The sequence below is a fragment of the Myotis myotis genome, unplaced genomic scaffold, assembly GCF_014108235.1.
Source record: "Myotis myotis isolate mMyoMyo1 unplaced genomic scaffold, mMyoMyo1.p scaffold_m19_p_18, whole genome shotgun sequence".
Lineage (NCBI taxonomy): Eukaryota > Metazoa > Chordata > Mammalia > Chiroptera > Vespertilionidae > Myotis > Myotis myotis.
In genome coordinates this window covers 13,332,421-13,351,017 of record NW_023416322.1, presented here as the reverse complement: position 1 = coordinate 13,351,017, position 18,597 = coordinate 13,332,421, and the positions used below count along the sequence as shown (strand labels likewise).

At 46.3% G+C, this 18,597-nt stretch overlaps 1 protein-coding gene across 1 annotated transcript in view; it reads left to right on the top strand.

Annotated features, from left to right (window-relative positions):
• Positions 1-18,597, top strand: part of KCNH1 (potassium voltage-gated channel subfamily H member 1) — a 255,884-nt gene that overhangs the window by 168,354 nt on the left and 68,933 nt on the right. Inside the window, exons 8-9 of the mRNA XM_036343690.1 lie at positions 10,960-11,159; positions 16,958-17,210. Of these exons, the coding sequence (XP_036199583.1) occupies positions 10,960-11,159; positions 16,958-17,210 (453 nt within the window). The remainder of the gene's footprint in view (positions 1-10,959; positions 11,160-16,957; positions 17,211-18,597) is intronic.

The window sequence follows — 18,597 nt, the reverse complement described above, 5'->3', positions numbered from 1 at the left end:
GACAGCTACTGCCCAAGCCTCCTCACCTGTAAGTGCAGTGCTGGGTGCACAGGGAGAGGGAAAGGGGAGGGGGGTAGTGAAACCAGCACCATGCTCCAGCCCCTTTTCTCCTTGGTTTCTCTTGCTCCAGTGAGTAACTTGGCTCTGAGGCCTTCTGGGACTGTGCCCCAAGCCTCTGGCCTTGCTGGGCAGCCCCTTATGATGGCCTCGCTGCCACAGTTAATTTGAAGAGGAATGAAGGGGGACCCATGGACCTGGAGCTGAGGAACTGGTTTGCAAACTGATGGACAATTGCAAATCGAAGGATGGGAAAATTGAGGGCTTAACAGCTAAATTTGTGAACTTAGAGTTCCTAAGTTTGATAAATGTAGGCTTGATTTCAGTTTCAAATCTCCCCAAACTATGTCAATGGAAAAGGCTTGAGCTCGGTGACAACAGAATCTTTGGAGGTCTGGACAGGGTAGCAGAAAAATGTCCAGATCTCACACATCTACACTTCAGTGGAAATACCAGCTCCTTGGGACCTTTGAAAAAGTTGGAATATCTGAAAAGCCTGGGTCTGTTTAACTGTGAGGTTATTAATCTGAATGACTTCCAAGAGAGTCTCCAAGCGCCTACCCCAGCTGACCAACCTGGATGGCTCTAAGAGAGAAGATGGAGAACCCCATGACTCAGATGCCAAGTAGATGATGTAGATGAAGAAGAGGGGGATGAAGGAGGAGAAGATGAAGACGCAGATGGTGAGGAGAACGAGTTTGATGATGGAGATGAAGTCAGTGGGGAGGAAGAAGAATTGGGACATGATGGAGAAGTTGATGATGAAGGTTAAGGATGAAGAGGAGGAAGAAAGCTGGAAAGGGGAAAAGAGAAAGAGAACCAGATTACGAAGGAGAAGATGATTAATACCGGTTTAGTATTGGTTGGATGGCTCATATGGATTTGGTAGCTGGGTTTTGTTGGTTTTTGTAAAGGTAGCTGTGAAACAGAGCCCACTCACTCAAAGTGCCATTCTGCGTTCCTCTCGGAAATCCACCATTAAGCTTGGGGACTTCACCCCAAAAAAAACTGTAAGTGCTATTAAGTTTTTGTGTAAGACTTGCTCTGGCATGGATAGCTGGGATTGGTGAGTCAACAGTCTATTATACTCAGATTGTAACAGCATTTCTACCTTCTGTACAACAAAGAAGCTTTGTAAATAAAATCTTAACATTAAAAAAAAGAGACAGCTTTCCTTAGTAAAGAATTTGCTGCCCAAAGTATCAGTGGTGCTGAGGTTGAGAAACCCTTCTGGAAAGGGCATGGACTTTGTAGTGGGACTGCCTGGGTTTGAATCCAGTTTTATACTTACCAGCTATTTGACCTTGGCCGAGATACTTAACCTCTCTGTGATCCATCTGCAAATAAGGGTAATGATAGTCCTTACCTCATAGAGGTGCTGAGATTTGAGGTAGTCCATATGAGGCATCTGGCGCTGTGGCAGTGGTGGAGTGGATTCCTGAGCCACCCTGACTGGGTGTGAATCCTCCATCGGCCACTTACCAGCTGTGTGACTTTGGCCAAGTCACAAACATTCTTGACTCACATTCTTTATCAATAAAATGAAGATAAGCCCCACCGGCATGGCTCAGTCAGTGGTTGACCGTCTACCTAAGGACCAGCAGGTCACTGTTCGATTCCCAGTCAGGGCACATGCCCAGGTTGTGGGCTCGGTCCCCAGTGTGGGACATGCAGGAGGCAGCCGATAGATAATTCTCATCATTGAGCTTCCCCGCCCACCCCCCTTCCTTCCTCTCTGAAATCAATAAAAATATTTTTAAAAATAAAAAATAAATAAAATGAAGATAATAGTATCTACCATTACGATAAATCATGTATGCAAATTGGTTATAAGAATGACTTGCACATCATAAAAGTTGTATAAGTACCAATTGTTATTATTAATTTATTCATTCGTTACACAAATATCTGGGCCCCCTGTGCCTTACAGCTGGTAGACAGCAGAGTCAGGATTAGGACCACTGACTCCTGAAGGAAGGAAAACTCTGTTTAGTATGACAATTTATGCCTATTTGTTGGCATCCTGTATAGCAGGAAGCTGGGGGATCGAGCATTACTTTGGAGGATAATTATTACTTTGGAGGCAATGTGGAGAGAGGCACTAGGAGCTACAGTGTCACTTAGCAACTAAAATCTCCAGTTCTGCCTTTGAAAACGGAAAGACTGATGGGTGTTACAGAAGGAAAACCAACAGATGTGGAGGTCAGGTGCTGCGATTAGAGTTGCCAGTGGTAGAGAAAGTGATTTTCATTTCTTCCTGTTATTATTACTGGAAGAGGTATGTCTTTAATAGGCACTCAGTGCTGTCACTGCGATGTTCCAGTCTGGCTCACCATGGTGACAGGGGTGCCCTCTGAAGCTTTCCTTTTCCTTTTCCTTTTTTGTTTTGTTGTGTTGTGAGATGTAGAAGAGCAAGGAAGTTCGAGATTTGCAAGAGCTTGTAACTTCAGGAGTAGACATAATTACTATTGGAAAGGAGCCTGGTGAAAGTTAACACACTTGTTTAAATGGCTTTAAAAAGTATGTGTTATTTTAAACGGCTCTATTAATTAGGTTCTCTTTGATGACTCACATTGGAGAAATAGAAAACTGAGGGCTCTCAGCCTATGAAGGAAAGCAAGACCTGGGTTTGTAAGCCCACTGCGAGCCTCCCTCTAGCCAGGTTCACCTGAACTAAGGGGTCGTCTCTTTGCCATCAAGAACTCAGCAAGCACAAAAGAGGTGAAAGTAGCAAATTATTTGGAGACCTTTCCAACCTGTACCTGACCTTCTGGAGTCATTTACGGAAGTAATTGCCTGTGGAAATTGTTATGCGTTTTATCTGCGGTGCTATTGAAGCCCTGGTTGAAATGAGGCTGCACAGACGACGCTGGTGGCGGGTTAGCACGGAGTGGGAGCTGATGCTTTATTCGACAGATGAGAAGTACCTGAAAATAACCTTCTGTCTCCCCTGCAAGAATTTTGCTTGTTAAGTGACATTCACCAACACAGCAGAGTTTCAGTGTGGCATAGGACTCTGTGCTATTCTTAGCGGGATATGAAATGAAAGTTTTCAGGCTTTGCTTGTTATATAATAGGGAATGTATGCATTTTCTATGCCTTGATTTAGGGGGCACTTTCTGTGCCCGGGGCAATAGCTGTCCTGCTTGAGGAGGAATGAGGGCACAGGGCTGACAGGAAAGTCAATCTTCCCGTACATCAAGGTAGGGTCAGTCCTGCCCCCTTCCTTAAGGGGGAATAACACCTTCAATAACACTCCCAGGGGATGCCTGAAACCGTGGACAGTACCAAACCCTACATAGTACGTACTCTATTTTCCCCTGTACACACACACCTTTTCACTTAAAGGAAGCACTTCACAGCTTCTCGTTGGCATGTCTGAATTGCCAGCATCACGATTCTTGCCCTTTGGGGACATTATTAAGTAAAATAAGGGCCACTTGACTACAAGCACTGCAATGCCACAACAGTCAATCTGGTAACTGAGACAGGTACTGTGCAGAGTGTACCCAGTGTGGATACGCTAAACAAAGGGATGATTCATGTCCTGAGCAGGCTGGAGCTGGACAGCTCAAGATTTCATCCTGTGATGAGAGTGTCTCTTTTTATATTAAGGAGGTGACCTTTGGACCTGCACCTAAGGATGGGGCTGGGTGCCAGTGGAGCCAACCATGGGATTTAGTGGTTCTCAACCTGTGGGTCGCGAGCAATGAAAAAAACATCCTGCATATCAGATATTTACATTATGATTCATAGCAGTAGCAACATTACAGTTACGAAGTAGCAACGAAAATAATTTTATGGTTGGGGGTCACCACAACATGAGGAACTGTATTAAAGGGTTGCGGCAATAGGAAGGTTGAGAACCACAGAGGGTTGGGCCTTTCAGCTTCCCTCCCCCGGGTGCTGGAGATTGAGTTCATTCGCCAGTGGCCAGTGATTTAATCAATCCTGTCTATGTAATGAAGCCTCCATGACTTTGAAAGCCTACCTCCATTTTGAATAATTACCTTTTCAATTATTATATTGTTTCCTGATTTGTCTCTTTTATCAATAGTTATTCCCCCTATGTATTCGCTCAGCCCACGCTTTTTCAGTCTTTTCTTTTTCTGTAATTTGGTTTGAAAATGAGGAAAAAGACGTCAGAGAGCCAATGTGGCTATAACCATATCAACCCATCTTCCATGACCAGCATGCCCGCATCATTGCCGAATGGAATTTCCAGGTGAGGGGCTAACAAAGGCCTCATGGTCTTTTCCTGGGAATTAAGACTATAGAAGCAAACATAGGTTTAGGGGTAGAGTCTTCTTTAAATTTGATTTTAATATATCATCTGGAATTTTGCATAGAAAAGTCGTCTTGGATAGATCCATAAACTACCAACATAGGGCAACACTTTTTTTCATTTTTTCAAAGAGGCAAAAGATATGATTTTAATCCTTTTTTATCTCTAAGTTTTAATACACTTGCAGAGGTAGTGAAATATATATATATATATATAACCTTCTCGAGTTTAGGGATAAATTATGCTCTGCAAGGCTGTTTATTAGAAGTTGGAGTGCATTTTCCAACAGAAATAATTTTATGAATAATGGTCAGCTTGCTCGAGGAGCCATAAGTCTATCTAACCCACTGATTATTAAAAGTGTGCTGGCGAGCCCTAGCTGGTTTGGCTCAGTGGATAGAGTGTCGGCCTTCAGACTAAAGGGTCCCGGGTTTGATTCCAGTTAAGAGCACGTGCCTGGGTTGCGGTTCAACCCCTTCGTAGGGGGCATGCAGGAGGCAGCCAATCAATGATTCTCTCTCATCATTGATGTTTCATCTCTTCCTCTCTCTTCCTTTCTGAAATCAACAAAAATATATTAAAAGTGTGCTGGCAAGGTTCTAAGGGCCTTGCAGAAGCTGGTCTCTAGAATGCCAGGGATGCCCTGCTAACACAGGGACGGTTCTTCCCTTCATCACCTCCCTGTGGTAGCAGACAGGTGCCCGCCCCGCTTCTGGAACCTGGAATAGATGTCCCTTCTCTCATCTTTCTCATCTAGAGACTGGGAGCTCAGAAGAATGGGGAGCTAGAGAGCAGGTTAAGTGGGAGCGGAGAAGAGCCAGGGGCTTAGGACCTATAGCCTTAAACACATTCCTTGAGTCTCTTTTCTGTTCCACCAAGATCCTAGGGATTGAGCTACCTACTTCCTTTCCATTGCCCTTGTATTGCTTCTGACTAGGGTTTCCCTCTATCCTGAGTTCATAGAACAGTCTCTCAATTTCCCTTCTCCATGGCCTTTAGAGAAAGCATGAAGAATGTTATTCCAAGTGATAGAAGAAAGATGACTAGAAATAAAAACTGTCCTTATTATGGTTATCCTTCGTTACCCACTTTGATCTGCTGGAGAGAGAGAGAATTTCCTTGAAGGGCATAACTTTCCATATTGGAAAGGTTTATTGAAAGCCTAGCATAATGGATTAAAAAATGAACACAGCCCTGACTGTTTTGGCTCAGTGAATAGAGCATCAGCCTGCGGACTGAAGGGTCCCAGGTTCGATTCCAGTCAAGGGCATGTACCTTGGTTGTGAGCACATACCCAGTAGGGGATGTGCAGGAGGCAGCTGATCGATGTTTCTCTCTCATCAAATTTCTAACTCTCTATCCCTCTTCCTTCCTCTCTGTAAAAAATCATTAAAATATATTTTTTAAAAAGTGAACACAACAAAAGGTCCATTATTATGAATTTTTAGATCATTGCTGAAAAAAAGAATTTCTAGGTAGAAAAAAAAAACCCAGATTCAATTTGAAGGATGGAGGATCTGAATGCTTTTGACTTCTCAATAGCAAGGGAACACAATGGAAAAATGCATCCAAAATTCCGGGGGGGGGGGGGGGAGGATTTCTAATCTAAAATGCCACACCAAGCCAAGCTGTTAATTCGGTATAAGGATAAACATTAGGTCTCAAAAATCGTGCTCCCATATTTCCTTTCTCTGAAAGCTGTTAGACGATGTCTTCTACCAGCAAAAAGGGATAAAACAAGAGGGAGGAAGACAGGGGGTTGGGATCCAATCTGAATACTAAATGAAGGGACTTCCCAGGATACAGGGGCAGAGATGTCCACACAGATGACAAGGCAATAGTTCAGAAGTCTCCAGGAGAGATTTCTTTAATTAATAAACTAACTACTGTGTTTTGATATAGTAAGAAAAGGCATTTATCTGTGGGAGAATTTGGAGTCACATTAGCCATAAGTAGACCAAGCAAGAAAAGACAAAGATCATTATTAGCTACATTGCAGAAAAGGAAACGTAACCACAGAATAGTACATGACTTAGCTGTGAATGGCTTAGCTGTGAATAGCATTCATCTACTTATAATAATGTAAACATAGATAATTATGTAACCAATGTGAGGATGGAGTTCTATTGGGAGGGTGGGGCAATGGGAAAAGGTGTGCATATGAGTGTGAGATTGGAGGTGAGGTGGGGAAAAGAGTTCAACTCTCAGAGGTCAATGGATAATGCCTACAACTGAAATATCAGGGTATAGCAGTTTGAGCATGGTATTAAAAGAGAGAGACCAATAGCAAAAGAATCAGCTAACAATGGAAGTGGGTGCTTTTGCAGAGTAGAAAATTGGTGAAAAGAAAGATGGCCTAGGGGAATAAGGAATTTTGAAATGTCTTGGGCATTTGACTCTAAACTGGGTGTGTGTTGTGTATACAAAAATAAATACCACATTTTAAAAAGGGAGACCAACTTTTGCCCATACAGAAAATTCCATACAGCAATTTCTAATTAGGGGCCAGAGATACTACCTTACTGTTCTTTGAAGAAGACCCAGAACTCCTGATATGATACAACATTAATTGTAAACCACTCAAGTGCAGAAATAAGCCTCCTCTTGTTTTTTATTTTTATTTCAGAAAGGGAGAGGGAGAGAGAGAGAAAAACATCAGTGATGAGAGAGAATCATCAATTGGCTGCCTCCTGCACGCCCCCTACTGGGGATTGATCCTACACCGCAGGCGTGTGTCCTGACTGGGAATCCAACCTTGACCTCCTGGCTCATGAGTCAACGCTCAACCACTGAGCCACACCCACCACGCAGAAATAAGCCTCCTCTTTCCCAAATCAGCATTTTTGTCTTGGGGTTGGGAGAGGCCTTCTTGCTCCTTTTCCCAAAATGAAAGACCAACTCATCCACGTGGAGGGTCATCCAAGGCGCCTCTGCACTGAGGTTCAGTCAGGACAGTGATGTTGCTGCACCCTCCCACGTCACATTCAGATATCCATGCGGTGTCTGCTCTCCCAGTTAGTAGTAGGTAAGGGCATAATGCTTTATATATAAGATATCAAGAAATAACATGTAGACATGTAAAACACAACCTGCTCCATCTAAAATTAGAGCAGAATACTCTATTTTTAATAATAATAAAATTTCATAATAGTGATAATAATTGAGTAAGGCCCTCCTGAGGACCCTTAAGCTTCCAGGCTGGGACGGGAGCAGCCCTGGGCCGGGAATGATGGATGTGGCGTCACTGCCTTCCCTGTGGCCAGAGCACGAGAGTCTCAGACCTGAGCCGGTTCTGTTCTTTCTGTATTGATTTGGTGTGACTGTTGTTTTATGCTCCGGATTACATTAACTTTCTGGCAGCTTTCCTGAGCAAAGCACCTCCACGCTTTACGCGTGACCTCCAGTCGATTGAGGACCAGAACAGCCGTCGCCAACCGGTGGTCTGTGAGGTCCGAAAGGTTGGCGGCCGCTGGGCCAGAAGACAGTGCTGAGGCAGGGCTGCCATACAGGCTTATTGAGTTGAGGTCAGACTGACGGGATCAGGCAGCCATCCAGCCCCAGAGGCTGGTGCAGAGCCCACTGGTGAGGTCCCCCCGGGGGCGGGGGGGTGGGGGTGGGCAGGAGTTGCCACCTTGTTGTATATGAGGTATTAGGAACTTTGAAGAGCTGACGTCTGCACTATTCAGGCTTCAACTGCTGCTTTTCATCCGCCTCCTTTTGGTTAGTCAGGTGAACACCGCTCCCTGGCAGCGCTTTCTGATCCTCCTTTACAGTTTTCTTCAGGTGGATCTGTGGCCTCAGTTTTTCAGGCACCGTATCCAGCCCTGCCAGGCCGACTACCTGAAGGTTTCCTTCCCTGGCCTCTAGATCCATGCCTTCCTCTCTCTTTCCTTCCCTCTTAGTCTGCCTCCTAAGCCTGAGTAGGATTGTTTAAAAGAAACGATGTACTGTACCATACCATGGGATAGAATTCACCAACAAAAAAAGGAATGAGCTATTGATATGTGCAACAAGATAGATGGATTTCAAGGATATTTCTAAGTGGAAAAAGCCAGTCTCAAAAGATCGCATACTATATGATTCCATTTATAGAACCTTCTTGAAATGACATAATTATAACAAAGAAGAGATTCGTGGTTTCTTGGGGGTAGTGGGAGTAGCACAAGGGAGATCTCTGTGACCATAGAACAGCCCTGTATTTGGAACTTGTGGTGTAAGATGTGGTGCTGGTTATGTGAATCTACACACGTGATAAAACACCATAGGATTATACACATACTTTATAGCAATGCAAATCTTCTGGTTTTAATATTGTACTCTTGTTATTTGAGATATAACCGATGGGGAGATGGGGTGAGAGTTATACAGAATCTCTCTGTGCTGCCTTTACAGCTTTCTGTGAGTTTATAATTATTTCAACATAATTTTTTCATTTCTTAAAAAGAGGAATGAACTATTGTTGATACAACCCAAAAGTAGATTAGGTTGCATTTACTAATTAGGTAGATTAGTGAACATTTCTCCCAAGAAGATATATGAATGGCCAATAAGCACATGCATAGGTGCTTAATGAACTTCATTAACTATCAGGGAAATGCAAATCAAAACTACAGTGAGATAGAGATCACACTCATTAAGATGGCAATTATAATAAAAAAAACAACAGAGAATAACAAGTGTTAGGTTTTGGGAGACATTGGGAACCCTTACACACCTTTGGTGAGATGTAAAATGATACACCACTTTGGAAAACCATTTGGTAGTTCCTCAAAATGTTAAACATAGAGTTCCCATATAACCCAGCAACTCCATTCCTAGGTATATACCCAAGAGAAATAAAAACAAATTCATGCAAAAACTTGTGCATGAGTGTTTATAACAGCATTATTTATAATAACCAGGAAGTGGAAATGACCCAAATGCCCATGAACTAATGAATGGATAAGTGAAAAGTGGTATATCCATACATGGAATATTATTCAACAATAAAAGGATAGGCCTTGAAAACATTGATAAATGAAATAAGCTAGCCACTGAAGGCCACATATTGTATAATTTAATTTATATGAAATGTTCCAGAATAGACAAATCTATAGAGATGGGAAGTGGTTGCCTTGGGATGAGAGTGGGGTGGATGGACAGAGAATGATTGATAATGGGTACAGGGTTTCTTTGGCAGGGGGGAATGAAAATATTCTAAATTTAGATGCAGTGATGGTTGTACAACTCCGTCAATATGCTAAAATCCATTGAATTGTATTCTTTAATGGATGTATTTATAGTATATGAATTCTATCTTAATAAAGATGCTTTTAAAAAGTACATACTGTATGATTCCATTTATATAAAATCATGGAAAATGCAACCTAACCTATGGTGACAGAAAACATCAGTGGTTGCTGGGGAATGGGAAAGTGTTGAGAGTAGGGAGAAGCAGGAGGGATGGAGGGATTATAAAGGGACAAGACAGAACTTCTTTGGGGTGATAGAGATGTTCACTATCTTGATTGTGGTGATGGTTTTATGGGTGTACACACATAACATCAAATCGTGTCCTTTAAACATGTGCAGTTTATTGTTTATCAATAACTCATTTTTAAAAACCCAGAGCAAAACTGTGTGTGAAATTCACAAATTTGATAAATATTTATTGGGTGCTGGTATAGTGTTAGCTCCTGGGGATACAGTGACAAGAAACAGATGTGTCCAGTCTTCAAGCAACTCATGCTTTGTCAAGAAGGAAGCATGTGTAATATGAGCTCTATAGACATGCCTGGAAGTCACAGTCACCCTTGTGGGGAGGTTTCCTGGAAGTGCTGACGCCTGAGGTCAGCATTCAAGGGCAACTGGGAGCTAGAAGTAGAAGGTGGGGTTTTGTGATGACATAATGGTCCTCCTTCATGACACTAACCTGGGGGAGCAGCAGGAGCACAGAGTATGTTCTTGTTACATCTCAGAGGGGACCTGATTTTTTCTCGCCATAACACCCCCCACCCCAGGCGTCACATGACAGTGAAGTGGATTCTGGTACTAACATGCACCTGAACAGGAAATGCAAAGGTAGTACATCCTCCATCGCTCTCGGCAGACTTGTTCTTAATTACTTATTTGTGATTACGCATTCCAGGTCTGTCCCTCCGCTACACTGTTTGCTGTGTGAGGGCCAAGAGAGACTGGGTGTCTCATTCACCCTCTTGTCCCGGCAGGTAGCATAGTGCTTGGCACATGGCAGGGTTTCATAAAGATTACTTGCTGGTAGGGTTGGATGTGGGCTGGTACAGAGTACATGGAAACACATTTCATTGGTGGCCTCAGGCATGGCTCAAACTCTGTGCGGCTCCACTAATGAAGTAGTCCCACTGCGCCCATCACTCTCTGTATCCTAGCTCTGGCCCTGGTCATGTCAGCTCCCACCACCCTGCCCTTGTCCTCCTGGTCTGGTGGTTGGAGACTCCACTCCCAGAGGCTCTCAGGGTGAGGTTCTCCTGGGAAATCAGGACGGCCTGTCCTAGGGAGGGCAGTTCTGGCCATTGGCCGGCTCTGGGCAAGGCGGGCATTCTTGGACCCTGGTTCAGGGACCACTCATGTGTCGTTTCTTCTCCTCCTCTTGCCTCTAGCACTTCTTTATGCCACCATCTTCGGGAATGTGACGACCATTTTCCAACAGATGTACGCCAACACCAACAGGTACCATGAGATGCTCAACAGCGTTCGGGACTTCCTGAAGCTCTACCAGGTGCCAAAGGGATTGAGTGAGCGAGTCATGGATTATATCGTGTCCACCTGGTCCATGTCCAGAGGCATTGACACGGAGAAGGTGAGGAGGGCGACGAGCTCAGATAAGCCAACCTTCCCGGGGAGACCTGGGGCTCTTCTAGGACAGTGATTCTCAAACTGGCTGTGCCTCAAATTCACCTGGGTGGCTTTGGGTGTCCAAACTACCTCCAGAGATTTTGATGGAAATGGAAGTCTAACTGTCCAGGGCAGAATTTCCCACACTCATATAATGATAAGAATCAGGGCCATGCAGGGCGCGGTCATCAGTATTACTGATTGTCCTTTTGCCTCAGGCTAGGATGGCACAGCACTGCTACTGATCCTGTGTGTATTCAAACTTCTGATATTTTGTTCACCATGGTTTTTTGTATGATTTTTTAAAACATTGCATTAAACCATGATTTATCTCGATTGATGACTGTTTAGCATCCCCTTCAGTTTTGTGCCCAAGACTGTGGCTTCACTCTAGTCTTGGCCTTGATAGGAATCCTGTGATGTGGTCATTCAGAGCAGAGTCCCAGCCTCTACCCCAGATCTATGGAATGAGAACTTGGGGTGGGGGTGGGGGTAATGGAGAGACTAGAAATCTGCATTTTTAACAAGCGTCCAGGTGATTCTATTTATCAGACAGGTCTAGGAAACACTGAGCGAGGGCTGGTGCCTTAACCATCAGCTGACTTGGGCAAGGCACCTCCCTAGACATCAGCTTTCCCACCTAGAAAGTGGAAATGACCACAAATCCCTCTTGTTTCCTGAGAGTTGCATTATTCTAGATGCATTTCAATGAAGTGAAGAATAGAGAACAGACTATTGGAGAGAATAGAGAAAAGATGCAATGGGCTTTATTATTCACTTACGAGTTATCTCCTTTGTGTATTTTCTATAAGCAAAAATGTAATCCTAGGCCCATTCCCCTTTGCTTCTCAGTCTTTTCAACTGCACTTCTTTTATCGTCAATTTGTAAGTACTTGGGGGAATACTGATTCCTCTCCTTGTTAGAATGAGGAAAACAGAAAGATAACACCATTGCAAAAATGCCTTAGGACACAGTCAAAGCCAAATTCAGCAGGCTTTGGACCGCTGCCTGCGCTCCTGGGCTCCCTCCCTTAGAACAGTTGGTTGAGAGCTGGCTGTTTAAAAGGAAAACTGGAACTAAACCTAACGGATCCCAACTTAAAAGGATCGGTGCTTTAGTTCTGTTGAACTTCTGCCATGATAACAGCAGTGGCGTCACAGCGACACCACAGCACCAGCTTCCGTGAGTTGAACGTACACTGAGCACAGGTACTTGCTGCCCATCTCCATGCCAGGCTCTGTATTCATGCTTCACGCAGGCTCACAAGGACCCTGCTGTTATTTCTGTTGAAAACGATAAGGACACGGAGGCCCAATTAATTTCATTAACTGCCCGTGGTCACAGACTAGAGCAGCAAAGCCAGGATTTGAACCCAGTTTGTCTGACTTCAAATTTTGTGCTTTTCCTACTATCATTTTTTTAAAAAATATAAATAAAACATGTGGTAGAGGGAAGAAGGATGAGCACAGAGTTGCCCTCATTTCTCAGACAGACAGGACTTAGTCCCTGGCTCAGCCAGTCCCCGGCCCCAGCGGTGCCTGTTGCTGCTGCTCTGCTCTGTCAGCAAGGCTGCGGGCCCTGGGGTGCCTGGGAGCTGATGGAGCAGAAAGGAACGTTGCTCTCTCAGCCCTGGGGCTCCTTTTCCCATGGGGCCAGGATGCCTTTGCAAAGCTGGTCGTGGGAAGAAGCCCCTTCCCCACCCACGCTGCAGGCAGAGCTGGGTGGCTGCCCATGGAGACAGCACTGACAGCCTTCCCCCTTCCTCCCCCACCCAGGACTTAGGGATCTGCCCAGGTTCTGATCCCATAGAACAGCGGTTCTCAACCTGTGGGTCGCGACCCCTTTGGCAGTCAAACGACCCTTTCACAGGGGTCGCCTAAGACCATCCTGCATATCAGATATTTACATTAAGATTCATAACAATAACAACATTACAGTTATGAAGTAGCAACGAAAGTAATTCTATGGTTGGGTCACAATATGAGAAACTGTATTTAAAGGGCCAGAAGGTTGAGAACCACTGCCATAGAAGAAGGGATGCTAAGGCAACTCCCCACAGAGCCTAGACTGACCTGGGATGGCTGCTCTTGCCAGCCGGCCACTGCAGTCCCATGTCCCCTGCCTCTCCAGCAGTCCCCTCTCCTCCATGCTAGGTCAGAATGGTCAGTGATGAGCAGGGGAGCCAAGGGGTGTATGTGTGTGTGTGTGTGTGTGTGTGTGTGTGTGTGTGTGTGTGGTGGGAGGGTGGTAGTGCTGGGCTCATTCAGTTTACTAGTAATTGGCTGGTGACCTTGAGCATGTCACTTGTCCTTCGGAGTCTGTGACACCTGGAAAGGAGATGGCTTAGTACGAAGGCCCACCTCTAAGGCCCTTTGAACTCTGACCTTCTGGACTTTCAAAGCCCCCCTCAGGCTGCCCCGCTGCTCTGCTGCCCTGAGAACATCCAAAATCAGAGCCCACGTGCGCCTAGCCCCGCGTGTGCCGGCTCGCGAGCCCAGGAGGCTTCTGTGCTCGAGTTCCAAAACCGAGTCTGGAGGAAACGCTAAGTGTTGCTTCAAGTGCACATGACTACTAAGTGTTAAAGCAGGAATTGGATCCAGATCTGCCTGCCTGAAAGCCTGTTCTCCCAGCCTCGCTGCTGTCCTCCCAGTCTGGGGGGCTCCAGGAGCCGCCATGGAGACCTCTCCCCTGTGGCCTTCAAGGCTCAAGGACCAGCAGGGATAGTCTCTCTTCAGAACCAAGTGGAAGGGAAGGTGGCCCATTGCAGGGCCTCGAGCTGACACTCTCCCTCAGAGACAGGCATTCAGGGTCCCCTACCCCGCCCAGTGTGGCGCCAACAGAAGGCTGATGGAGATGCCTGGTGGCTGTGACAGTCCATAATTCCTCCACCCCGGGGTCCCTCTGCTCCTCACACATGCTTCCCAGCGGCTCCGGGAACGGTGCCCACGAATAAAACATTGTCACCATGCCAAGGCCTCGTCACTAGCAGCCTCTGCCAGCAAAGTCCAGCCCAGAGGAAACCAAATATTTAAAGGTGAACTTTAAAGAATAAATCTTGGTTTCGAACCACCAAGCACAGTTTTGACATGACACGTGAGCATTCTACACTCCCTTGTGTTCTGTTTGGAGAGAGGAGGATCCAAATTAAATCCACATTTCTCCAGAAGTCTTGTTTTAATGAGCTCTAAAGAGGAAAGTATTAGCACGCACTCCCAAGCACTGGCAGTCTGAATTTTCCTCTGTCTCGGCCAGTCCTCCATCCTCTCTCCCAGAGAACATCCTGGCCGCCTTAGCAACCTGCAACCCCAGAGCAAGAACGCAGAGGGAGGGGACTGGCATTCCTCGAGGCCCTTCCTAGGGCCAGGCACTGCCCCAGGGAAGTGTGCTGGTGGGTGTAATTTCATTTATTCCTCACCAGCCAGTGGTAGCAGAGTGCATTTCCGTTTTCCCTCTTTTCACAGCCATGCCTCCATGCAGAGCTTAGGGGCACCTGAGCGGGGTGGGGTAGGAGCAAAGCTGTCGAGATTGGAGCTGGGGTTTGAGGGAGGCTGAGGGACTTGCAAATTCCACGGTGAGCACAGACGCTGAGGCAAATGGCCTGTGCGCTAAGGCAGGGACGCGGGGATGGGGGAGAAATGTCCTCCCTGGGCATGGTTGATTGTGTGTTAGGATTATTTCAGGAACACTTCTAATTTCTCTGAACAAGTCCACTTGGGGCTATTGTGTTCCTTAATACGGAGGAGGCTATGCAATGGCTTCTTGCAAATATTTTGTCCAAGGAAATATTTCTCCCCCTGGAAGAGGCTGAGAAATTTTCATTCCTTAAAAGATGAGACCCAGAGCCTCTTATAGTTCCCATGTTGCCTCGGTTTCCTAAATGCTGAGAACCAAACCGCAAGCCCATTTGTGTTGGGCAGCCACATTGTAGAGGGAGTGGTTAGCATATAAGCTAGGAGCCTGACTATGTAGCTTGAGATCCCAGCTCCGCCACTGCCTGGCGGTGCCACTTCGGACAAGTGGCACAATCATAGGGTCATGTGAGGATTCAATTAGCGAATGCACAGAGTACTCAAAAATGTAAAATCACATCCCCTTGACCTTCCCTCCCTTCTTTCCTATTCTCTTCCGCACTTACTGCTAAATTTTACTTATTTTGCTTATTATTTGTCTCCTCCCATTAGATGTTAAGTTACACAAGGGCAGGGATTTTTGTCTATTTTGTTCTCTGCTACATTCTCAGAGCCTAGAATGATTCCTGGCATATAATCAGATGCTCTATAAATAAGTATGAAATGAAGGAACCACTCTAAAATACTTAGCAATGCCTGGCATATGGTAAGTGCTTAGTAAATATTACTTTATATCTCTCTTTAAATCACACCCATATTCCGTGTGGCTGCAGATCATGTCAGTTCTGAACATGATCCCTATCACTGGCTCCACTGCCAGCATTCCAGTCCAAGTCCCCTAGGCCTCACCTGGACACCTGCAGGAGGGACCTAACTTTGATGCCAGAGGCTCACAGGGAGGCCACGGGAGGCCTCAACCCTGTGGCAGTGTCCAGGTTCTTGTCTCCATGCAAGAAAGAATTCGAGAATGAGACAGAAAGATTCGGTAAAGCACAGAGGTTTTATTAAAGCGAAAGTACACACTCAGGGAGTGAGTCTCCCTGAAGAGTCTCAGGGGCTAGGCTTATATTTGGGGCTGGCCGGGAAGAACTCATAAGGGTGTGGATCTGCACAGTGTGGAGGCAGAGAGGGCCAGGTACCACCTTCCCATGGGAGAGGGAGATTTTATCCTTATCTGGCATTTTCCAGAATTCTCTAGGTCAGTGATGGCGAACCTTTTGAGCTCAGCGTGTCAGCATTTTGAAAAACCCTAACTTAACTCTGGTGCCGTGTCACATAATAGAAATTTTTTGATATTTGCAACCATAGCAAAACAAAGACTTATATTTTTGATATTTATTTTATATATTTAAATGCCATTTAACAAAGAAAAATCAACCAAAAAAATGAGTTCGCGTGTCACCTCTGACACGTGTGTCATAGGTTCGCCATCACTGGTCTAGGTGGTGGTTGCCGTACAGATGGGGAGGGAAGAGGCGAGTACCTCAATCTAGCTAACCTCCCTCAGCTCGATTCCTTGGCTCCATTCTTGTTCTCTAAAGCCAGGACCCTCAAACTCCCCTCTGTAGCTGCAATGGTCCTCTAAAATATAGGTCAGGTCCTGTCACTTCCCTGCTCAAAGTCCTCCAATGTGTCCCCATCACACAGAATAAATCAAAGGGTTTTCATACCTCATGGCTCTACATGCTCTTCTGCTTGGCATCCTCCGGAAACCTCATCTCCTGCCCCTTGCCTCTCATTCATATTGGCTATGCTCAGGTCTCCTCACAGCCTTTTGTTATTCTTCTGGAATGTTCTTTCTTCACATGGCTCCCTCTGATACATCATGAAGGTGTCAGCTTCAATGTCACCTCCTCAGAGAGGTCTTCCCCAGCTACCTAAAGAGTCCCCCATTCTTCCAGCCCTTCTACTCTTGGGAAGCCTCATTTGAGCATTTAACACAGATTTTGGGGACCACTGCCTCCCAAAGAAAGTAAGCAGCATGAGGTTGGGACTGTGGCTCTCTTTGTCTGCCAGCACCTCGAGTGCAGTCTAGCCCAGTGGGGGTTGCTTCTGCCCCAGGTGTCAAGGGGCAGTGGGCTGGAGGCCACAGCGAGGCGGGCCCTGACACTGTTTCTTCCCTTGCCTGGCCAGGTCTTGCAGATCTGTCCCAAGGACATGAGAGCTGACATCTGCGTGCACCTGAACCGCAAGGTGTTCAAGGAGCACCCTGCTTTCCGGCTGGCCAGCGACGGCTGCCTGCGGGCACTGGCCATGGAGTTCCAGACGGTGCACTGCGCCCCGGGGGACCTCATCTACCACGCAGGAGAGAGCGTTGACAGCCTCTGCTTCGTGGTCTCCGGCTCCCTGGAGGTGATCCAGGACGACGAGGTGGTGGCCATCCTAGGTAGGTGCTGCCTTTGCTGGAAGGAAACCTTCTGGTGTCTGCGGTGGGCAGCTCAGTGCCACTGCTGCCTGCACCCAGAGATTGCACCACAGGGCAACACCCATTGTTAGCTGGCATCTATGCATCTATCCTACAAACAAATATTTGAGTGCCTGTTTTGTGGTAGTCGCAGTCTGAGGCACTTGGGGTATTGCAATGACAAAAAGGGGTTTTGTCTTCAAGAGACTCCCATTCTACTGAGGAGACATTTGCCTACAGTGGGAGGGACCAGTATTCAAGTGTTGGGAGGGCTTCTTGGAAGAAATGACTGGTAAGCTGAAAAATAAAGATTGAGAATGAGTTAGCATGGAGAAGCGAAGGGACAAGGAGTATTCTAAGCAGAGGGGGAGCATGTGTGAAATCCCTGCGGAGAGAGAGCATGATTCATTTGAAGAACTGTGTGCGCATCAGTGTGGCTGGAGCACACAGAACCAGAAGGGGCCTGGGAGAAATGGGGCTAGGGCAGTGGCTGGCAAACTGTGGCTCGGCAAACCGCGGCTCGCAAGCCATATGCGGCTCTTTGGCCCCTTGAGTGTGGCTCTTCCACAAAATACCGACTTCTGCACATGGGCCACGAAGTTTCAATCACACTGCCCGCATGTGGTATTTTGTGGAAGAGCCACACTCAAGGGGCCAAAGAGCCGCATGTGGCTCGCGAGCCGCGGTTTGCCGACCACGGGGCTAGGGAATGAGCCATGGACGAGGTAGATCATGTAGGACCTGGAATCCACGCTAAGGGACTTGGATGTTACGTGGGGGAACCCAAGAAGGGTTTAAAGCAGGGGAGAGGCACGATCCGGTTTGTACTTCAGAGAGGGGACTATGTAATTGCAGCTTGAGAGTGGATAGAAGGGGGAAGGCTGGGCAGGCCGATGAGGCTGGAGACATGTTATCTAGGGGCAAGTTGCTGGTGAGCAGATGGAGAGAAGCAAGTGGAGTGACTAGTATTTTAACAGTAGGCTCAATAGAACCTGATGAAGGGTTTACTGGATGTACTGTTGGGAGTCAATGAGGACTGCAGGGTTTCTCACTTGGATGACAGGAAAGCTGGTCGGCCATACACCAGCATAGGGAATGTGGGAGGCAGATAGGAACGAGGGGGCACAGGTTGGTATTTTGCACGTTGAGCATCAGACCTTTGAGAGATTCATCTGATTTTCTGAGGTGGCGTCAGGGCAGCTCTTTACTGGGGGCACGTCTCCTCTTGGGGTGGGCAGGACATCTGGTCTGCACCAGGCATTTTTCCTGCAGATTCTCAGTCAATCTTTAGAGTAACCCCATGAAGTGATTGCATGATCCCCATTTTGTGTATGAGACAATGAAAGCTCAGAGAGGTTAGGAAACTCTC